The sequence below is a fragment of the Bufo gargarizans genome, chromosome 7 (genome assembly GCF_014858855.1).
Source record: "Bufo gargarizans isolate SCDJY-AF-19 chromosome 7, ASM1485885v1, whole genome shotgun sequence".
In the NCBI taxonomy this organism is placed as follows: Eukaryota; Metazoa; Chordata; class Amphibia; order Anura; family Bufonidae; genus Bufo; species Bufo gargarizans.
Window position 1 is genome coordinate 66,588,835 of NC_058086.1, and position 24,623 is coordinate 66,613,457.

Here is a 24,623-nt window from a genome sequence, read left to right on the forward strand (position 1 = left end):
AGAGAGGCCGGGCAAAGCAGCAGTGACAAAAGCAGAGAGAGTGAGGCCAGTGGCTGCCGCCATATTAAGAAGAGCCAATGCTCCAAACCGAGTGGCTTTTCAAATACTGAAAGTGGGTTTAAATCTATACTGTCAGTCACAACATTAGTATAACCCTTGTTATATTCAGTTCTGTGTCCTTCATTTGTTGGTGGCCCTGGCCGGCAGTGAAAGTTCTACACCTGCTGTGCCTATTGTTTAGTGCACTCACTGGTGTCTGAGCCTCAGTCACATGCATCCTATGGACATTTGAGGAAGATTCCACTCCTGAGTCCAGCGGCCACAACGTCCTCTATTTCAAGATTTTCCTGATTCTTTATTGCAGTTTGGTTGGTAGGTTGAGGATCCTTGTTTACTTTTACATTTGTTAGGGAGAGTTCAAATGAACTTTAGTTTTCTGTTCTTCTGATCTGTCAGAAGAACAGAAAATAAATAAATGTATCCTGTAAAAAAACAGAACCTTTACATGAATTGCATATTTAGCATCCATTTCAGCCATTTCTGTGTGAGATCCGTTATCCTGCATGGAGGACTTTTTTTTCCGCCTAAAAAAACATATCGTAGAAATGGCTAAAACGAATGCCAAATGTGCATACAATAATTTTTTTACAGCATCCACTTTTTTTTCTTCTTTTAATATAATAATAATAATAATCTTTATTTATATAGCGCCAACATATTCTGCAGCGCCTTACAATTCAGGGGTTCATGTACAAACAGTCATAAATAACATAGCAACAGACAAGTTGTTTACTACAAGAAGAGGAATGAGGGCCCTGCTCGCAAGAGCTTACAATCTATGAGGGGATAGGGGTATCATTGATAGCTCTGTTGTTGTGCTTTTCTTTTAAGATAAAAGATGTTACTATATGAGTTGTTTTTTCAAAATTAAATCTCAGAATTCAGGTTAAGTTGCCGTGTTTGCACTTTGCGATAAAATAAGTGGGCCTTGGGTTGCAGTTTTGGCACTCGGTCTCTAAAAGTTTCTCCATCACCGCTCTAGGTGATGTTGCCATGTTCTAAATAAGTTTTACAATTAAAAAAAAACTAAACCTACACAAATCTGCTTCTACACACTGCCAGATATGCTGAGCTGCATCTGTTCTGCTCCCCAATACATTACAATTTACCTGTTAGGTACCTGGGCAGTTAACTGAAAGCAAGGTCACATGATTGGGAGGCCATCCATACGATTGGGAGGGGTCAAATCTCTCAACCTTTGCTCTTCCAACAGCTGTTCAGTGAGAGCTCTGAGAGTTGGACCCCCCACCTGGTCTGATATCGATGGTCTGTTCTGAGGATAGGCAATCAATATCCTGTTCCTGGAAAACATCTTTAATGACAACATTTATATTTGTCTTCTTGTTTTCAGTGCAGATCCAGTTGGAAAATCGACAAAAAATTTTTTACAAAAATATGAACAAATGACATTTTACAGACTGCAGTTTTCCCCTTGTCAACTTGAGGGCGTGCTGGGAGGTTTAAACTCTCTGCAAATGTTATGTTGTGAATTTGTCACTTATTTGTGAACTGGATTCTACCCTTTGCAATGCAAAGTAACAGATGCAGCATATCCCACAAAATTGCAGACTTTTTTTTTTCTTTTCTGCAGCATCTGATTCTAGGACCACGGTTTAAATTTACCATATCTAAAATTGACAGTTCATTATACAAATCTAACTCATCTTAGAACCCTGAAAATTCAGATCCTATTCCCCGCATTTAATACTCATTAGGGGTGCAGTAAGCCGACCTGGATTTACAGTTAGTGTAAAGATTTGGCCAATAATCAGGCTACATATAGCATACCGTACTGTATAGAATAGATTTTTAGAATCAGGCCTAAAGGGATTGTGTCAGCAAGTGGCTTTTATCATATAGAGAAAGTTAATACAAGCCGCTTAATAATGTATTGTTATTATCCATATTGCTTCCTTTGCTGGCTGGATTCATTTCCCATCACATTATACACTGCTCGTTTCCATGGTTACGGCCACCCTGCAATCCATCAGTGGTGACCGTGCTTGCACACTATAGGAAAAAGCACCATCCGCTCTGGTGGCCGGGACCATGGGAGTGCACATAGGTTAGTGCTTTTTCCTATAGTGTACAAGCACGACCACCACTGATGGATTGCAGGATGGTTACTTCACTTCTTTGAAACATCTCAGTCATGTAGAACATGTTGTAGTAAAACAATTACATGTAAGCTACATATACAGTACACAACTCAACATACCTTCTGTGCTTATGGCTAACCCAAACTTACTAATTAATGTGTTACTTTTTGTTTTTAATTTCTAGAAAAAAGGTGCTGTAACACCAGGTCTACTTGCAGACCTTCTAGTAAGTTTGATAGGAATAGATTTCTTGTAAAGTTGCAAAAAGTAAATATTTTATAAATGAATGTAGTACTAAATAAGAAAATGCCCGGTTGTATTGAGTGTTAGAGTAAGGAAAAATACAGGTAGCAAAGCCAATGCATGAAAATGGACTTGCTGTTTGTTAACAATATTTTAAGGTACCCATGGAATTTAACAGTTAAGGATGAAATATGAATTGTATACTAGAAAGTGCTTTCTGAGTGATTTTGGGAAATATGTATCAGAAACAGGTCAGGGGTATACATAGAAATCATTGGGCCCATTTTCAATATTTAAAGGCTATGTACACCTTTGGAGGCAATTTTCCTAATTTTTGGGTAAAAATCATATTTTCAATTGGCTTTTATTCAAAATATTGAGCCATTCTGTCTCAAAGGGTTAACTGTTTTTCTAACTGGTACTTTCTCTTTCACCTTGTGCCAGTCATATAATAACTAGAGATGAGCGAATCGACTTCGGATGAAACATCCGAAGTCGATTCGCATAAAACTTTGTTTCAATATTGTATGGAGCGAGCACTACATACAGTATTAGAATGTATTGGCTTGTTGTTGGTTGATGTTTCATCAGAAGTCGATTAGCTTATCCCTAATAATAACCCTTATCTCTAAATTACTATGAAGTCATAAACGCTTATTTAAGCCACCTTCTTATCAGTAAGATAAGGATTGAGCTTTGATGAGTGTTTATAATGTCAGAGAGCAGAGATAAGGAGTCTGTCTGCTCCCTAGAGAAAGACTGAAAATCCATGGGCTGATACTAGGGGATCTCAGCTATGTACACAAAAAAAGGATGCCATATTTTTAATAAAGACCAATGGAAAAAATGACTTTTAGCTCAAAATAAGTACAATGCAAAAATGAAAAAAAAAAATGCCCCCAAAGGTGTCCATAACCTTTAATTTAGCTCCCGTCTCCCACTCAACTACTGAATAAAAGCAGACAAATCTACTATTGTTTTTATCATGCCCATTTTCATTATAACTTTTTATAGGGCATCTATTTATACAGGTATGCAATGAGAATTGTATGCAACTATCTGTAACTTTCAGCACCCAATAGACAGATATATTTGCAGGGTGCATGTCCTGTTGATGAATCTGATTTTTGCTAAAATCTCAAGGACAGATCTTTTCTAATGCTTTCCTATTAAAATGTTTTTCTAATAAACAAGAGATGAGCGAACCAGTGTGTAACAAATTGGGTTCACTACAAACTTTGTAAAATTTTGTCCGACAGACAAACCTGAACTTTTTCAGGTTCATTTTGTATGAATTCAGTAAAATGGGATGTAACACCATTTTACTGCACATGTCGGCATACACCAGGGAGAAAGAAGAGTGCTTACTCTGAGCGGAATTGAAGGGGGGCTTGTGCTGATTAGCTCCCAGGTCGACAGACAGCCTGGATGAGCCTACCAATGCTGCAGCAGGCAGGGAGGTGCCCTAGCAGAACAAGCAGAACATCATACTGTGTTGCACTGTGAATGAGAGTTCGATGGGTGTAGCATTGTCTGCCAGAATTCACAGTTAGGGCTAGTCAAAAGTCACAATCAAGTTTCTATCCTACTGTCAGTGACAAAGAAAGGAAAGACTAGAATTACAAAGAATTGTGTGCAGAATAAGAACAAGCAGGGAAAGCTGTCAGCCAGGGAGCTGAGGCAGGGTGTGCCTGCTAGCACAACTGTAGCTGATGCAAACCTCAAGGACATTACTTTCATTAGGCCTAAATCCGTCTACTTCAATCTCCAATTTATTAAAACCAGCATATACATGTCTTAGAATACGCAGGGTAGTAGACAAAATTATCTGTGAGTGATAATGTGACATATTAGATCCAAATCTGTGAATTTCCATCTGCACACAATTTCAATTACATTTATTTTGTGTTGAAATTTTGAAAACCAGCATATACGGTACGTGTCTTACAATAAGCAAACGTTTATTAAAACGTGGCATATTAGGCCTAAGTCCATGTTTTTCCATCTCCACATACAACGGGCGCCTTCCCCCTCCCCAGGGCCCTCTCTATCACGTGTTCCAGGTGTAGGAATGCCGAGTGGTTTAATTTGGCCTAAATGTCTCTTTATATGTGTCACGGTGCTCCTACCTGGATACCGCTGGACCCCGGGCTTTGGCTCCGAAGCAATAAATAGGGGGAATAATTGAGGGATTGGAAAGAATAGCTTGAGTCTAGACCTTGAGATGAAGTTCAATGGCAGCTTTACTTTGAATAAATGTTTCTTCAAACAGTTTAATGCTATAGCCTGCTGGAACCAAGACCAAGTCTGTAAACTGGCAGGCAAACTAAACTCTGCTATATCTGCTGCTCTCTGGCTCTGCTGTACTGACAGGCTGACATAACTGTTTTTGCTGTATTCTGCAACTTCTTTCTTTATGCCAGGGAACTCTCCTCCTGGCCCCTGAGGCTCTAAATTTTGGCCTCCATGACCAGCAGAGCTTAGGGTGCTCTGGATGGATTTGCTCGGGCACGTCAAGCAGAGACGTGCCCAGCACATCCTTCCTTAACAGGGGATAAGCGGAAACTAACTCTGGTCCCCACCCTTCCTGCAGGCATTGGGACTAGCCCACTCCTCCACAGAGGGGGGTTTTGAATGGATTGGAAAGCTCCTTTCCAATCTAACCATAGCTCTGCCATGTTTGCTGCCACCTGCTGGTGAACCAGGCACATGGACATGCACAGTGTTTAGGACCTGAAAATGCACAGTGTTTAGGACCTGAAATAAATACACAAAGGATATTAGCCTATTAGAGATAGTAGCGGAGTGAAAAAGTGGTAATGCCACTCAGGGGCGTTACAAATACAGTTCCAATTTAATTTATTTTAGGTAGAAATTATTAAAGCCAGGATATATGTGTCTTACACAGGTTATTGTACAAAGGTATCTGTGAGTGATAACGTGACAAATTAAGCATAAATCTGTGGTTTTACATCTCCAGTTCAAATTTAGTTTATTTTTGTTTGATTTTTTGAAAAACAGCATTTTCGTGTCTGACTATACGCAGGGTAGCAGACTAAAATATCTGTGAGTGATAACGTTAAAGAGGTTGTGTCACTTCAGCAAATAGTATTAATTATGTAGAGAAAGTTAATTCAAGCCACTTACTAATGTATTTTTATCCATATTGCTTACTTTGCTGCCTTGATTCATTTTACCATCACATTATACACTGCTCGTTTCCATGTGAAATCGAAGCGGAGGAAGTGGAATTCGATCAGAATTTCAGAAAAAAATTGATTAGCTGCAAAGCCAAATTTCCTTGTGCTTCGTGGTAATTAATCGATTTTCTCTGAAATGGCAGTAAAAATACAAAAAAATCATATTAACCTCATCCATTTAAGCTGAAGAGGCCGCCAAGGCCATCTTGCTTGAAGATCCTGCTGCTGGATCTTCAAGCAAGATGGCCTCAGCGGTCACTTAGCGATCAAATAGATGAGGTAAGTACAATTACATTTTTATTTTTACTGAGTAACCCCTGAAATGCCTTTATCAGCGTTGAATGCAGTATCTGAGGGGTTTAATGACAGGGAAGGAGGGTAGGGGTGATGCTCTCTGCATGGCTTTTCATAAAACTGCACTGGCTTGCACAAAGTGCGAGCAATGTCCAGGAGACTGTGTCTCTTTTCAACCATTCTCACATGACAATGTTCTGCAGCTGCACCGCTTAATCCATGACTTTCCAACTCACTAGAATTCAACATTGCATATGCTAAAGCTTCAGTATAAGCCATGAACGATTTGGTTGATTTGGCACCAGATCGTCTCAGAAGGAAGCTTATGTTATTAATAGGCCGGGTAGTGGCAGCTCGTGCCATTCATTCTGCAGTTGTCCTTTATCCCCCTCACATGTATTTTTGAAGAAATTCTGACGCTCATGCAATAGGTGTGACAGAGGAGGAAGAAGAACAGCTAACACATCTTGCTGTCCACCCTGTAGCCTCAGTGGGTGGCTGAGGTGGAAAGAACTGGCTCCTCGTGCACGCTGGCCAGAAGGGTGAGCTGTAGATGCACTTACGCCGAGAGTAACCAACTGACCTACTGACTTGTAGGTTCCATGCTATACTGCTTCTGTTGCCGCTACTTTTGTGGCCACTCAAAAGCTCATTCACAACAAAACTCTTCTGACAATTAACACTTATGTGTGAGGGTGTTATATACCAGTTTTAGGAGCCATTGGAGCCACTTTGGTTCAGTCCGAATCGATTTGAGTCTGAACCAAACTTTTTAAAAGATTCCCCAAACCTGAACCGATCCGAATCTCGAGTGGTTTGCTCATCTATACTCACCAACTTTACTTGACTCATATGTAAAAAAAAGTGCAGCTTGTGCACGCCAATATATCTCAAGCATTTATACAGAAAAAACTAGCAAGCAATCTTTTGAATTTGGATTCAATTTCCCTGCCTAACTTCATACAGTACATAAAACTGTCTGCCTGAATCTACCACTACCTAATGGATTTATAGAACTACCCTAGCATAGCACAATGGAAATTATAAAATTCTCTATTCACTGAGCTCTCTCAAATGATGGTTAAATAATGATATTTATTTATATAGCCCCACTGTATTCCTCAGCGCTTTACAAATTCATAGGGTCCATGTACAAAACAAAAGTAACTGGCTAATATACAACTGAAACACTAGGAGTCAGGGCCCTGCTCGCAAGAGCTTACAATCTATGAGGAATTGGGGTGACACATAAGGTAGTTGATTGTGATAAGTAGGATTCAAGCCATTATTGAACTTAAAGCAGTGGTGCCGGAAGATCTGCTTTGGGTTTGGGACTGTTAGAGGATTGAGTTCAGACCAGAAGAGTTGGTGGGGGAGAGGTTTACTCGGGGAATAGTCATTTAAGGTAGCTTGATAAGCCGGAAACGATGTGTTTTTAAGGCACGTTTGAAGGTGGAGAAGTTGTGAACCTGATATTCCGGGGCAGAGTATTCCAGAGAGTAGATGCAGCTCCAGAAAAGTCTTGAAGACGGGAGTGAGAGGTACGAAGTGTGGAGGATGTTAATCTTAGGTCACTAACAGAACGGAGAGCACAAGTAGGGTGGTAGACGGAAATGAGGGGGGAGATGTATGGAGGTGCGGTTGAGGTGGAGATCTTTGTGGGTGAGAAGTTTGAACTGTATTCTGTGGTGGATGGGAAACTAGTGAAGTGGCTGTTATAGGCTAGTGGCATCAGTGTAGCGGTTGGATAGATGAGCCTGGCTGCAGCATTTAGGACAGACTGAAGGAGGGAAAGTTTAGTGAGAGGGAGACAGATTAGTAATGTGATGCAGTAGTCAGGGCGAGAATGAATCAAGGCAACAACATGAGTTTTTGCCGTTTCCACTGTAAGAAAAGGGCGGATTCTGGCGATATTCCTGAGGTGCAGATGACAAGAGCATGTAAGTGATTGAATATGAGGAACAAATGAAACATCTGAGTCAAACATGGCCCCAAGACACGGACATGTTGCACAGGAGTTATGATAGTGCTGCAGACCGAACTTTAAATATCAGGTTTAGGTGGGTTAGTAGATGGGGGGGAAAGACAATAAGCTCAGTTTTTGAGATGTTCAGTTTTAGAAACAGAGAAGAAATGATGTTAGAGACAGCTGCCAGACAATTACTGGTGTTTTGGAGTAACGCAGGGGTGATGGAGTAGAAGATTTAGAGGATGGCGTCTCACCAGGGGCTCAAAAGAAGTGAAATTGTTGGCTTCTATTGTCAGTGTGGTAATGAAACAGATATACTGCATGCAACAAATAACATACAGTCAGGTCCATATATATTGGGACAGCGACACAATTCTAACATTTTTGGCTCTATACACCACCACAATGGATTTGAAATGAAACAAACAAGATGTGCTTTAACTGCAGACTGTCAGCTTTAATTTGAGGGTATTTACATCAAAATCAGGTGAACGGTGTAGGAATTACAACAGTTTGCATATGTGCCTCCCACTTGTTAAGGGACCAAAAGTAATAAGACGGAATAATAATAATAAATCAAACTTTCACTTTTTAATACTTGGTTGCAAATCCTTTGCAGTCAATTACAGCCTTAAGTCTGAAACACATAGATATCACCAGACGCTGGGTTTCATCCCTTGTGATGCTCTGCCAGGCCTCTACTGCAATTGTCTTCAGTTCCTGCTTGTTCTTGGGGCATTTTCCCTTCAGTTTTGTCTTCAGCAAGTGGAATGCATGCTTAATCGGATTCAGGTCAGGTGATTGACTTGGACATTGCATAACATTCCACTTTTCTCCCTTAAAAAAACTCTTTGATTGCTTTTGCAGTATGCTTTGGGTCATTGTCCACCTGCACTGTGAAGTGCCGTCCAATGACTTCTGAAGCATTTGGCTGAATATGAGCAGATAATATTGCCCGAAACACTTCAGAATTCATCCTGCTGCTTTTGTCAGCAGTCACATCATCAATAAATACAAGAGAACCAGTTCCATTGGCAGCCATACATGCCCACGCCATGACACTACCACCACCATGCTTCACTGATTAGGTGGTATGCTTAGGATCATGAGCAGTTCCTTTCCTTCTCCATACTCTTCTCTTCCCATCACTCTGGTACAAGTTGATCTTGGTCTCATCTGTCTATAGGATGTTGTTCCAGAATTGTGAAGGCTTTTTTAGATGTCGTCATTAAACTCTAATCTGGCCTTCATGTTTTTGAGGCTCACCAATGGTTTCCATCTTGTGGTGAACCCTCTGTATTCACTCTGGTGAAGTCTTCTCTTCATTGTTGACTTTGACACACATACACCTACCTCCTGGAGAGTGTTATTGATCTGGCCAACTGTTGTGAAGGGTGTTTTCTTCACCAGGGAAAGAATTCTTCGGTCATCCACCACAGTTGTTTTCCGTGGTCTTCCGGGTCTTTTGGTGTTGCTGAGCTCATCGGTGCGTTCCTTCTTTTTAAGAATGTTCCAAAAAGTTGTTTTGGCCATCCCTAATGTTTTTGCTATCTCTCTGATGGGTTTGTTTTGTTTTTTCAGCCTAATGATGGCTTGCTTCACTGATAGTGACAGCTCTCTGGATCTCATCTTGAGAGTTGACAGCAACAGATTCCAAATGAAAATAGCACACTTGAAAGGAACTCTGGACCTTTTATCTGCTCATTGTATTTGGGATAATGAGGGAATAACACACACCTGGCCATGGAACAGCTGAGAAGCCAATTGTCCCATTACTTTTGGTCCCTTAACAAGTGGGAGGCACATATGCAAACTGTTGTAATTCCTACACCGTTGATCTGATTAGGATGTACCCTCAAATTAAAGCTGACAGTCTGCAGTTAAAGCACATCTTGTTTGTTTCATTTCAAATCCATTGTGGTGGTGTATAGAGCCAAAAATGTTAGAATTGTGTTGGTGTCCCAATATTTATGGACCTGGCTGTATATGTTTTTAGCCCATACTGATGGACTGATCAATCAGTTTAAAATGGACTTGAAAAGAATGTAAAATGATGTAATCACATACTTCATATTTGAAAAAACTTGAATTAAAAAAAATGGAAGTGCAATATACCCTACATTAAATAATACTGGGTATTTACCAACTTCCACGGCCATTTGGACACTTCATGTCCGATTTGAAGAGAAGAATTGTGATGCAGGTTGCACTATTTTTCAGGCCAAAATGACAGATACCACAATGGAACCTGGCAGACACTGTGAAGGTGCCAGTACTAGCTGTCATTTTTTGATGAATCCAGATGAATCCAGAATTGTGTTGTGAAGCCAAGACATACGTGTTATTATAGCCCTATTATTACTATATACTACTGTAGATACTACTATTCATGCAATGTCTTTTTTGCCAAACACAATAGCACAGTCTATCATGCTATTCTGTTTGGCAAAAATGAATGGAAAGTAGGTCCAAAGCTGAATCCTTTAAACTCCATTTGTCTCATTAGTGAGGATGGATCCATTGTGTTGTTTATTTAAATAGCGTTTCCAGGAATTCAAAGATATACACTTGGCATAAAACTCAGCAAAGGACAAAGCAAGGTGTGAAATCAGCATGATACATATTTAATTTTAATTTCTTATTAGATGACCGTTGACAGTTGCTTGGGAGGTCTTCTTGGATCTACTGATTCTACCCCCGTTGGAGATCTTGTGGTAAGAAAACATATCTTTAATTTAATATTAATACTTAATTCAAAGGAAGTTTTATAGATTATATCATTATATTTGGGAACAAAACTGAACATTTAATTTAGGCTTTCTTTTCTTTTACCATATTCACGTGTTTAAGTTGCAGATTTTATTGTTCGTAGATTACTATGGGGAGAGCATTCTTTCTTAAACCACCACTCTACTTACGTTACCGCATAATTTGCAGCAGCCTCATGGACAAACTGGTGTCTGAAAAAGACTTATTCACTAGAATTGGTAGAGTGTTGTGGGCATCCTTTGTGATCAGTGCAGAGGTCAGGGTTGGGACAGAGATGAGCTTTCTCCATCGCCTATTGTCGATGGTGGATTTGCTTTCAGCTTTATAAGAGAGGTAAAGAGGTATGACCTGCCATTGTTATCTTGTCTAAAAACCAAAACAAAAAAAACTTAATAAAAATAAATAATCTCTATAACAGCATGTCCACACAAAACTAAAATGTTGCAGATTTGCTGTTTTCCAGGAGTTTTTTTTACCGATTACCTATTCTGTGGATAAGGGCTCATGCACACAAAACGTTTTTTTGCGTTCCATATACGGTCCGTATACAGAACCATTCATTTAATTGGGTCCGCAAAAGATGCTGACAGCACTCTGTGTGCTGTCCACATCCGTTGCTCCGTTCCGTGGCCCCGCAAAAATTATGAGCCATGTTCTATTCTATTCTTGTCCATTTTGCGGACAAAAATAGGCATTTCTATACTCAAAGTGACAGGTGGCCACGCCCCTTTTCCAGCTTCCGGAGAAGCACTATTACGGTATATTCTGGCTACAACCCATTTAAGTTTTAAAAATAGCTAGACTTTCTGCAACCTTCACAGAAATGTCAGACATGTCAGGGTATGCTCTAATATATTTATATAACTATCTGTTAGCTATCTAATCTATCTATCTATTATCTGGCTTAATAAAATATTACTATAAATATTTTATCTATCTATCTACCTATCTACTTATATACTAGCATATTTAATAAAATAATATCTATCTAACCATCTATCTATCTATCTATCGACCCATTGATCTATCTATTTTATCTATTACCTATTTTATCTATGTATCTATCTATCTATCTAGAAAAAAGAAGAGTTGGGCAGCACTGCAGTTTATTGCGTAAGCGTGAAGTGCCTGCGGCTCAGGAGGCGATCCCCCTCCAAACGATATAGAAGAAGGAATTCCACGGCATATCCTAGGAGTAAAATTAAGTATAACGGCTTTATTCACCAGACACGCAACGTTTCGATCAGCTTGCTGGGATCTTTCTCATGCAGTGAGCAAGCGGATTGAAACGTTGCGTGTCTGGTGAATAAAGCCGTTATACTTAATTTTACTCCTTGGATGTGCCGTGAAATTCCTTCATCTATATCTATCTATCTATCATTTTATCTATTTATCTATTAGCTCATATATATCTAACTATCTATATATCTATCTGTCTACCTGTCTGTCTGTCTTCAAATATCTATCTAAAATGTTAATACTATCTATCTAACCATCTATCTTATCTATTATCTATTTTATATGTCTATCTTCAATTATCCATCTATTTATCTATGTGTCTGTCTATCTATCTTCAAATAGCTATCTATCTATGGAGCACTATCTATCTAACCAGCTATCTATCTAACCAATATATCCATCTATCGAGCCATCTATCTATTTTATCTATTGGAACCATCTATCTATTTGATCTATTATCTATTTTATCTATCTATCTTCAAATATCTATCTATCTATCTACTATCTTTTAGCTCATAGATACTGTATCTAACTATCTATCTATCTTTCTATCTATCTAACAATGTATCTATTATCTCATAGATATCTAACCATCTGTCTATCTTTCTAGCAATCTATCTATCTATCTATCATTTTAGCTTTTTATCTATTAGCTTATATCTATCTATCTAACAATTTATCTATTAACTCATAGATATCTAACTATCTATGTATGTGTCTAACGGTCTATCTATCTTAAAATATCTATGTATCTATCCATCTATGTATCTATCTATCACAAATACTATCTAACCATCTATTTTATCTGTTATCTATTTTATCTGTCTATCTTCAATTATCTATCTAACCATCTAGCTATCTATCTATGGAGCATTATTCAATTCAAGTAAAACATTTAGCATTGCCAAAGCAAAAAAAAAAAGATAGGTATTGTGGAGGGGGGTTTGATGTGGGAATTGAAGGGGGTGGATGTTGGGTTAAAGGGGCAGTATGGGGGAATAATAGTCCATGGGGTCTCATCTTCCTTTCAGTTGGTGACAGGTAGAGACTTATTGGGCAATGATCTCCACAGTGGACTCCTCATCCCCCAGTAGGATGTGGAGTTTCCTCTGCTCATTTATGGAGGTGAAATCTGAGATGTGAGCGGAGAGTCTCTGGAAGTAAGTAGCCCTCACAGGTGAGTATTTGCTGCAGTGTAGCAGGATCCTCCAGGGCTCCCTGCACACAGTGCTGGCACAGTCTGCTCTCCCGCGGCTTGTATGTCTGCCTGTGCCGCCCCGTCTTCATATCCAGGCTGTGGACGCTCAGTCTGTACAGGCTCAGGGTCTTTTTGTGTTTGGGGTTGGGTATCCTCTCCAAGTAGGGTGCCATGGTGTAGTCCCTTTGCAGTGATTTGTATACAGTAAGTTTCTGGGAGGTGTTTACTTTGCTTCTCCATTCCTCAATGTATCACACTTTGCAGCTCTCTATGACCCCCTTTATTTGTGCTTTGTTCAGGGCATGTTGGGGGTTTTGACTGGGTAGACAGCTGACACTGGGCAGACAGCTGACAGCTGAGGGCGCAGGGTTTGCTCTGGGCCCTGTGGCTCAGCCAGGCTTAGTGGTGATAAGAGCCGGGGCTGCTGTCCTGTAAGTGCACCCAGAATGATATTGCCCGCTTCTGCACGGTGATCCATAGTGGAAACCTGCCCAGCTTGCCATGTTGGAGGTGCTGCGATGGACTTGGAGGAGGTACAGTATTTGCAGAACTCTAGATGGAAGGTCTCTGTTGGGCTGGAATCCCACTTTGAATGGTCTGGGTAAGTGGCCGGGCCCCACACCTCACTGCCATAGAGCATGATCGGTGCGATGACACCATCAAATCTTTTCAGCCAGACCCTCACTGGTGGTTTGAGGTGGTACAGTTGCCTTCCGATGGCATAGAAGGCTCTGCAGGCTTTTCCTTTCAGTGTTTCTATTGCTGCTTTGAAGCTCCCTGATTGGTTAAGCTCCAGCCCCAGGTAGGTGTAGTTATTGGTTTTCTCCAGTGTGGAGTCATTTAATGTGAACGAAGGAATGGGAGCTTTATTCTGGCCCTTCCTCTTTAACACCATGACTTTGGTCTTCTTAGGATTAATGGGTAGTGCCCATGTGGTGCTGAATTTTTCCAGTACTGCCAGGCTGTCTTGCAGGCCTCTCTCTGTTGGGGACAGAAGCAGGGGGTAATCAGCGTACAGCAGGAACTTCACTTTGCGGTCATGCAGGGGAGGCCTGGTGCTGAGGAGGCCTCCAGAGCTGCAGCCAGTTCATTGATATAGATATTAAAGAGAGTGTTGTGCTCAGGCTGCAGCCCTGTCTGACCCCTTGAGCCTGCTGGAAATAAGCTGCCCTCTTTCCGTTCACCTTCACGCTGCATTGGTTCCTGGTGTATGAGCTCTTGATGACATCATACGTTCTCCCTCCTATTCCGCTTTCCAGAAGTTTCAGGAACAGGCCCGAGTGCCACAACGAGTCAAACGCCTTCTTAAAGTCCACAAAACAGGCAAATATTTTGCCACATTTGGTATCGTGGACATGTGTCTTGATGAGGCTGTGCAAGGTGTAGATATGGTCAGTGGTGCGGTGGTTTGGCATGAACACGGCTTGGCTTTTGCTTAAAACCTTGTGCTGTGTGAGAAAGTAGAGTATTCTTTTATTGATGATGCTGTTTAACAGTTTCCCCAGAGTGCTGCTGACGCAGTTCCCTCTGTAATTGGCTGGATCATATGGGTCCTCATTCTTGTAGATGGGTGTTATGAGGCATTGGTTCCAGTCTTGGGGGAAGTGCCCCGCACTGAGGACGAGGGTGAATAATTTTTCCAGTGCTATGTGTTTGTCTGGGGAGCTGTATTTAATCATCTCTGGCAGGATGCCGTCAGTAATGCTGGCTTTTTTGCCTTTCAGCAGGGCGATTCTTTCCTGTATCTCTTGCATGGTGATTTGTGAGTCCAGAGGGTTCTGGAAGTTCTTGATGGCTTCCTCCACGTCCCTCAATTTTGTGGTTATCTGTTGCTGTTCCGGGGTTTGGTCTTCTTCAAGGATGTTTTTGTAGAGGTTTCTGAAGTAGCTGAGCCAGATGCTGCTATTTTGAATGTGGTGGGAGTTTTTCTTGGGTTTTGTGCCCATATGGTGCCAGGTCTCCCAGAATGAGTTGTCCTGGAGGGAGTCCTCGAGCTGCTGGAGTTTGTGGGAAAGGTGCCTTTGTTTCTTTTCTCTGAGGGTGTGTTTGTATCGCCTGTGTAGAGTGTCGTAGGCCTCCCTCGCATCCCTGTTGTTGGGGTTTCTGTGTTTTTGGTTGGAGGCTACCCTTAAGAAACGTCGCAGAGTCTTGCAGTCGCTGTCAAACCATTTATGGCACTGTTTGTTATTAGGTCGTTTGAGGTTGGTCCTTTTCAAACCTGTTATTTCTGCCATGGTGTACAGGATGTTATTAATGTCCTTCACTGCCTGGGTGACCACTTGTTGGTCTGACTCATAAAAGTTCATGTAAAAGTGTGAGAGCAGTTCTTTGATTTCAGGTCGGTTGGTCTGTATATTCGGTGGCAGAATGGCTGACCCATTTAAAGGATGGTGGCAGATTGTAGAGACCAGACTGATGGAGCAGCTGTGTGGCTGGCTTGTCGGTGGATCTCATGTGCAGCAGGATCTGGTTGTGGTCTGACAGGTGTGTCTCAGGAGTGACTATAAAGGCATTTATGTCTGCTGGGTCTGCGTCTGTGATGGCATAGTCCACCACACTTCTGCCCACATGGAAGTTTAGTGTTAACCGTCCTAACGAGTCACCCCTAATACGCCCGTTCATTATGTACAGACCCAAGCTCCAGCACAGGTTCAGCAGTGCTTTCCCGCTCTTGTTGACAACTCTGTCATAGCTGTTTCTTATTGTCTGTACAGAGTCCAGGTAGTGGGTCTCACCCCCAAGGATATATGTGTTCCCATCAGAGGTCAGATAGTCCTTCTCTGTGTCAGTTCTGGCATTGAGGTCACCGCAGATCAGCACCCTGCCCCGAGACTGGAATTGGGCAGCCTCCCCTTTTAGAACCTCATCGATGTCTGGATTGTAGTAGGGGGACTCTGAGGGAGGGATGTATGTTGCACACAGGTAGATGTCATACTGACAGCTGAGGATGGAGCTGCTTATTTTTATCCAGATATGGTTGTTTCCTTGTTTGACAGCCTTCACATGCTCTTTAAACTCCTCCTTGTATCATATTAAAATGCCTCCTGAACGGCTGCCCAGTTTAATGGTCTTGCTTTTCAGGGCAGAGATGGAAAATTCCTTGTAGCCCAAGGGTGCTAGGGATTCATCCTCTGCCCGGGTCCATGTCTCCAAGAGGATTTGGATATCAATGTTTTTTAGTCTTTCTTTGAAGTCTGGATCATTAGGTTTGGATCCAAAAGCTGAAGCGTTCAGCCCTTGGATATTCCAGCTGTTGATAATAAGGGATGTCATCGTGAGTCGGTATACCTTGTACTGAGCGCCATTTTCATCAGACATAGCAGGTGGTTTTGAGGGTTACATTAGTTTGCTACAGAGTGTGCTGAGCAGGGTTCTTATTTCCGCCATGCTCCTGTTCTCTGTCGCGGTGTGTTGCCATTGTGTTGCTGGTGGTTTCCTCCATCTATGCAATCTTTGTGGGCTGGGTCTGGGGTAATTGTTTCCCGTGGTTTGCCATCAATTTATTGGGCTTTGGCGTCTGTCTAGTACCAGGTGCTTAAGTTCTTTGACAATATAGCTCACTCATTGTTTATCAAGGTGTTTGTCGTCATACAGGTGACGGACTCGGAGTGTAATTTCTGGGTGTTGTGTCAGTTTTATATTTGGTATTTGTGTAATATTGTCAGCCAGCTCAGTGTTGATCTGTTGGGTTATACGGGGGGATATGTCTTTCCTTGGGAGCAGGGCAGACATGATTATTTTTGTGCTGGGAAATTTTTCTTGGGTAGCCTTTGGTAGTTGTGATAGTTTGTTGGTGGTGCCCTCTTGCTGCATATCATTTGTGCCAGTTTGTTGGATGAGGTGCTTGGGGTTGGTGAAGTACGGATTATTAATCACCTCTGCGGCTTGTGTAATGGTTGAGAAGCGGATTTTTGTGACCTGTTTCCCAGGGAAGAGTCTTTTTGTGTTGAGGTACTTTCCATTGGAGTCTATAATAAGGTCAATGTCCGGGCAGGGTGATTTATTGCAGCCATTTGCTCTCTGTTTAGGGGTGGTTTCTGGGGTGTTGGGCAATATGTTTGTGGGGTTCCTGTGACTCTGGCTGTCACTGGTTTCTGGTAAGTTCATTTTGGTGTGTGCACTGTGTGTTATGGCATGTGCCCGCACAGGACTAATGATGGTGCCTCCATTTAGTGGGGCCTACTCCAGCTTTTGGGGTTGATTGAATCTTTTCATTTGGGTTGCTTGCTCTTTGAGCTGGGCATTCTCTTGTTTGAGTGTGTTAAGGGATATCTGGATGTCACGCAAGGCTGCACTGTGCTCAGAATTCAGCCTGGCCATCTCTTCTCTTAGCTGGTCGCTGCCATTTATTACTTTTTGACTTTTTCGAAACTCTTCCTTTAATTGAATAAGGTCTATTTCCAATGCTGAGAGGCAGTCTCTAAGTGTCTCCAGAATGGGGCCCCATGCAGACTTGTCTCTGGTGACCATCTGTGCTGGAGCTGAGGCATCAGCTGGATTATTTATGTCTCTGATGGTCTTTGCTTGTTGTTTTATGTGGGGGAAGAGATGCTGGAATTCTTCTAATTTGGGCTCAGTTCCTTGTACCATGATGGTGCCATTATTGTAGACGTTGATGGTGAGGGACGTTTCACCATCACTATATTTTACCTTGATCTGCTTCCCACTGTTAATCCCACATTTTGTGATGTTCTTGTAATTATCACACAGGGTGTCAGACCAGGCTCGATGGCGCTCTGTGTAGAATAATACATTTGTTTTCATCCTCTGGTTATCAAAGTCTGCGAACAGCTCCTCTGAGCTTTTCATGATTAGGGCCTTTTTATGGCCTTTTTCGCTTCCTTGGATCTGGCTGTGCTTGGGAACGTTATCTCTGAAACCTCCGCCTTCTGCTGGCTGTGCCCTGCATTATGTGTTATTCCCTTGTTTCAGTAATACTTTATTCTCTATCCTTTTAGATATATACTTTATCCTTTTACGTATATATTAGATATATAGGTAGTATTCTATACAGTCTGTTCAAATCTTGCAATGTGATGGTAGGAAGCCCTTACCTTGTGGTGCTCTGTACTTGGGCTGATCTCAGGTGTGGCTGTGCTCTGCTGCTTGTCCTCTCTGCAGTTCTGTGTGTTCCCAGCCTTTGTCCTTTTTTGTTGTATCTAAAAAATCCTTCAAATCTTTATCCACCGTGTTTAGTCTTTTTATCCTAGTCGTAAATTTCTCGGTTGTGTCCTCCAATTAGCTCATTACAAGGTATAAACTTGTGTTAACTCAGGAGCTCATCTTCAGTGCTGCTTACTCGTCTGTGTCCAGGTCTATTATCTATGTGTCTAACTGTTTATCTATCTTCAAATATCTATCTTTCTATCTATCTATCTATCTATCTATCTATCTATCTAGCTAACCATCTATCTATCTATCTATGAAGCATTATCTATCTATCTAACCATCTACCTATCAATCTATCGAGCCATCTATCTATTTTATCGGTGGGGACACATCCATGGTGGGGATATAGGAGTACATGGTATATCAGGCTTTTCTCAGTCCATGGCAGGCAGTAATATATTGTGCTGCTGTGGCCCCTGTGTTCTCCTCTTCCCCCAGCAGTATGGAGAGTCTCTCTTCCTCTTCCATGGAGGTGAAGTCTGGTCAGAGATCAGACTGAGTCTCCCTCACTGCTGAGTATTTTGGGCACCGCAGCAGGAAATGAGCCTCATCCTCCACGGCCTCCTGGTCGCACTGCTTGCACAGTCTGCTGACCCTGGGCATGTACCTCTGTCGGTGATGCCCGGATTCAATGAGCAGGTTGTGGGCGCTCAGTCTGTACCGACTCAGGATCTGTCAGTCTCTTGGATTAGGGAGTTTCTCCAGATATGGGGCCAGTTTGTTCTCCCTCTGCAGGCTCTGGTATACTGTCAGCTTCTGTGATGTTTGTATGTCGTTCCTGCAGACGCTAATATACTCTTCTTTGTACTTGTGTATCATCCTATGGATTTCGCCAGGCTATATTGGTTGGTGGCTTGGGCAGGCTGGCTTTGGGTGACTTGTTGCAGGGTGATTTGTTTTTCTGGGGCTTCTTGGTGTAGCAAGGTTTTGTGATGGTAGGAGCTGGGACTGCCGCTATGCAGATTGGCTCTGAATGATAGCGCCCTCTTCTGGACAGCAAAATAAAGTGAGAATCTACGACAGGCGCTGTTTGAGGTGCTCCTGTGGACCTGGAGAAAGTGTTTACAGAGTTCTAGGTGGAATAGTTCTGTTGGCCCAGAGTCCCACTTTGCCCGGTCTGGGTATATGTCTGGGCCCCAGATTTCGCTGCCATACAGGAGGATCGGGCGATGATGATGTCAAGGATTTTAAGCCAGAAGGTCACTGGTGCTTTAAGGTGATACAGACGCCTTATGATGGCATAGAAGGTTTTGCTCGCCTTGTCTTTCAGGGTTTCCATAGCTTTCTTAAACTCCCTGATTGGCTGATTTCTAGGCCCAGGTAGGTGTAGCTGTCGGTTTCTGAAAGTGGACAGTTGCTTAGCAGGAAGGGAGGACGCCCGGCTGCTTTCTGGTTTCTTTTCTGTAACACCATGATGTTGGTTTTCTTTGGATTGATGGGCAGTGCCCACGTGTTACCTGAAAATCCTGGAGAAGTTCAGTATCTTGGAGACCTTTCTCAGTTGGCGATAGAAGCAGAAGATCATCTGCATAAAAGGAGAAATTTCACCTTGGTGTCATGGAGGGTGAGACCAGGTGCCATGGAGGGTGAGACCAGCAAATTGATGTAGATGTTAAACAGGGTTGGACTGAGGCTGCAGCCCTGTATGACTCATCGGCTCTGCCGGAAATAAGCCGTTTTCCTCCCATTTAATTTCACGCTGCATTTGTTCTCACTGTAGGAACTTCTGATGACATTATATGTTTTTTCTCCTATTCCGCTTTCAAGAAGTTTCAGGAATAGGCCCGGATGCCACACTGAGTCAAAGGCCTTCTTAAAGTCTACAAAGCAGGCATAGATCTTTCCATGCTTTGTATTGTGTACATTGCTCTTGATGAGGCTCTGCGGGGTGTAGATGTGGTCTGTGGTGCAGTGGTTTGGTATGAAGCCTGCTTGGCTTCTGCTGAGGATGTTGTGCTAGGTGAGGAAGCTGAGGATCCTCTTATTCAGGTTACTGCTGAGGAATTTTCCCAGGTTGCTGCTGACGCATATCCCTCTATAGTTGGCTGGGTCGTACCTGTCTCCGCCCTTGTGTATGGGGGTGATGATGCCCTGGTTCTAGCTCTGGGGAAGTAGCCTGCACTCAGCACAACATTGTAGAGTTTTACTAATGCGGCCTGGATACCTGGCGGGCTATATTTGATCATTTCTGGAAGGATCCCATCTGGGCTGCTGGCTTTTTTACTCTTTATCATTGAGATCCTCTCTGTTATCTCCTGCAGTGTGATCGGTGTGTAGAGGGTTTTGGAAATCTTAGATTTTTTTCCTCCAAATCCTTCAGCTTTTCCGTGATTTATTTTTGTTCTTGGCTTTGGTCCTCCCTCGAGATGGCTTTGTTAAGATCCTTGAAGTACTGGAGCCAGATGTTGCCGTTTTGGATGTGGAGGTTGGTGTTCTTGCTGATTTTGTCCATGTGCTTCCATAGTTCCCAGAAGGAGTTGTCCTGGAGAGCGTCTTGGAGTTGGAGGAGCTTGGTTGAGATGTTGCCTTGCTTTTTCTTTCTGAGGGTATTTTTGTATTGCCTTTGTATGTTGTTGTAGGCTTCCCTCAGACTGGGGTTGTTCGGATCTTGGTGTTTCCTATCTGAGGCCATTCTTAGCGCCTTCCTTATATCTTTACACTTCCGGTCAAACCAACTGTTGGGCTGTTGCTTTTTTGTCCTTTTGTTGCATCTTTTGAGGTCAGACATTTCCACCATGGTGCAAAGTATATTATTAAAGTCCTTTACCACGAGATTTACTCCTTCTGGGTTCAGCTCATACACTTTACTATGGAAGTTATGGAGCATCTCCTGGATCTCTGCGCTGTTTATGGTCTCCATATACTTTGGGGCTGACATCTTGGACCATTTAAAAGATGGAGGTAGGTTAAAGAGGCCGGTCTGCTGAGATGAGACTATCTACCTACCTATTTAGCTATTATCTATCAATCATATATCTATCAAGCATCTAACTATCAAGCTATCTGTTTATTTATTCAGCTATCTATCTAGCCGATATCTATCTATCTACAGTGGATATAAAAAGTCTACACACCCCTGTTAAAATGTCAGGTTTCTGTGATGTAAAAAAATGAGACAAAGACAAATCATTTCAGACCTTTTTCCACCTTTAATGTGATCTATAAACTGTATAACTCAATTGAAAATCCAACTGAAATTTTTTAGGTGGAGGGAAGAAAACTAAAAAAACTAAAATAATGTGGTTGATTCTCAATTGAGTTGTACAGTTTATAGGTCACATTAAAGGTGGAAAAAGTTCTGGAATGATTTATCTTTGTCTCATTTTTTTTACAGCAAAGAAACCTGACATTTTAACAGGGGTGTGTAGACTTTTTATATCCACTGTATCTATCTATCTCATAGCAATAAATCATCTGTCTATCTATTTATCTATCTAACTATCAAGCATCTATCTAACTGTCTATTTATCTAACTATCAAGCATCTATCTATCTATCGATTTATCTATATGCCTGTTATTTATCTAGCTATCTGTAAATTCACTTACCCAAATGCAGAATAAAAGACCAAAATTCCAGAGTAAAAAGTATTGATTCATTACAATAACAAGGCTGGTTCCTTTTTTTTCTTAGAACTCTATATTGTTCCTCTGTTATTACTCCTAGAAATTAAGATATAAATGAATAATGGCGACCTGAATATTTATGTCATAACGAGTTCTAGAATTGGGCGGTGCGGTGATTGCCCGTTGCGCCGGTGTGGGTGGTGCGGTGCTGCATGTGCGGGACGGCGTGTGGGACAGCGGTGATTGACTGGCGTGCAGGTTTGGGGTGTGTTGCTAGGCTTGCGAGCAGCCCAATTCTAGCGCCCGTTATTCAGGTCGCCGTTATTCATTTATATCTTAATTTCTAGGAGTAATAACAGAGGAACAATATAGAGTACTAAGAAAAAAAAAAAGGAACCAGCCTTGTTATTGTAATGAATCAATACTTTTTATAATGGAAGTTTTGTCTTTTATTCTGCATTTGGGTAAGTGAATTTACAGATTAGAACAATCTGATAAAGGGTTTGATAGAGCATTAGGAAGTGTTTTGGCATGTTTTGACAACTGTTTGCTATTGTCGTACATTCGTCTGACTATGTCTCGTAACACATGTATAAACATTGTGGATTTCTAAATTTGGTACGTTTTTGCATATTGACCGACAACTGTTGTGTTAGAAGCTAGATACTTGTTATAGACACCCAGGAAAGTGGTGTGCCGCAATTAGCTATTTTTAATATTTATAAATGCTACATATCTGTGTTAGGCTACTTTTACACTCGCGTTTTGTGCGGATCCGTCATGGACGGATCCGTTCAGATAATACAGCCGTCTGCATCCGTTCTGAACGGATCCGTTTGTATTATCTTTAACATAGTCAAGACAGATCTGTCTTAAATACCATTGATAGTCAATGGAGGACGGATCCGTTTTCTATTGTGCCAGATTGTGTCAGTGAAAACGGATCCGTCCCCCATTGACTTACATCGTGTGTCAGAACAGATCCGTCTCCATTGACTTACATTGTGTGTCAGGACGGATCCGTTTGGCTCAGTTTTATCAGACGGACACCAAAACGCTGCAAGCAGCATTTTGGTGTCCGCCTCCAAAGCGGAATGGAGACTGAACTGATGCATGCTGAGCGGATCCTTTTCCATTCAGAATGCATTAGAATGCAAACTGATCCGTTTTGGACCGCATGTGAGAGACCTGAACAGATCTAACAAGCGGAAAGCCAAAATGCCAGTGTGAAAGTAGACTTAGATGCGGCGCTCAAATATTTTGCCTAAATCACGAACACCTTTGATTTTATAGATAGATAAAAATAGATATATAGGTAGATATATGGTTAGATAGATATTATTTTATTAAATACGCTAGTATATAAGTAGATAGATAAAATATTTATAGAAATATTTTCTTAAGCTGGATTATAGATAATAGATAGATAGATAGTTATATAAATATATTAGAACATTCCCCGACATGTCTGACATTTCTGTGAAGGTCGCAGAAAGTCAAGCTATTTTTAAAACATAACTGAGTTGTAGCCTGAATATACCGTATTAGTGCTTCTCCGGAAGCTGGAAAAGGGGCGTGGCCACCTGTCACTTTGAGTTTGATGAGAACAGTAGCGGTATACTACTAGTGTGAGTAAGTATATAGGTATAATGTACTGTGTGTGTGTGAGTACATGTATACAGGTGTAGTATACAGTGTATTGTGAGTATATAGATATCTATATACACATACTGTACATTATATGTGTACAGTAACTGGATTATATGGGTTTTGCAGATATAGATATATATTTATAACATAAACACTGTACATACATGTACCTACTCACAAATACACTGTACATATATTATACTGTATATCTCTGTGGTAAGCATGGTTCTGTTACCATGTCTATGTGTTACATACAGTAGGTGGGCCCACATTTTTCACACAGCCCAGGGCCCATTGTATCCTTAAGGCCCCATGCACACGGCCGTGTTTCACGGCCGTGTGCGGGCCGTGGAACCGCGGCCTGGATCCCTCCTGAGAGCAGGAGCGCACAGCGTCACTGGTTGCTATGACGCCGTGCGCTCCCTGCTGCCGCCGCAATACAGTAATACACTGGTATGTTCTATACCAGTGTATTACTGTACTGTGCCGGCAGCAGGGAGCGCACGGCGTCATAGCAACCAGTGACGCCGTGCGCTCCTGCTCTCAGGAGGGATCCAGGCCGCGGTTCCACGGCCCGCACACGGCCGTGTGCATGGGGCCTAAGGCCGTGTCCACATCTGACTTTGAAGTCTGGCAGTCTGTCCAGCAGAGGAACACACTGGCGGAATTCACTGTATCCAGCCAGATAAACGATATTACGCAAAACATTATATATCCAGCCAAAAGCTGGCATAAATTAGGGAAAAGCATCCGGATCCTCACTGGAATATGACTATTTTAGATACATTGTATTCCGGAAACCTGTTCCCCTGGATCAGACTACCGGAGTTCAGATGTGAACCTGGCCTAATCTGCCCCTTACTTATCGGCACTTAGAGAGTGATCACTGTGTTATCTGTGGTGTTACATAGGACTGCAGGTGCCATCTACTACATTATCTCTATTTAGAGAGTTATCACTGTGTTATCTGTGTTATTACATAGGACTGCAGGTGCCATCTACTACATTATCACTATTTAGAGAGTTATCACTGTGTTATCTGTGTTTTTACATAGGACTGCATGTGACATCTACTACATTATCACTATTTAGAGAGTTATCACTGTGTTATCTGTGTTGTTACATAGGACTGCATGTGACATCTACTACATTATCTGTAGAGAGTTAT

The 24,623-nt window shown here is 41.8% G+C and overlaps 1 protein-coding gene across 1 annotated transcript in view; it reads left to right on the forward strand.

Annotated features, from left to right (window-relative positions):
* Positions 1 to 24,623, forward strand: part of LOC122944035 — a 76,499-nt gene that overhangs the window by 24,271 nt on the left and 27,605 nt on the right. The window contains exons 10-11 of the mRNA XM_044302237.1: positions 2,344 to 2,385; positions 10,511 to 10,579. Coding sequence (XP_044158172.1) covers positions 2,344 to 2,385; positions 10,511 to 10,579 — 111 coding nt within the window. The remainder of the gene's footprint in view (positions 1 to 2,343; positions 2,386 to 10,510; positions 10,580 to 24,623) is intronic.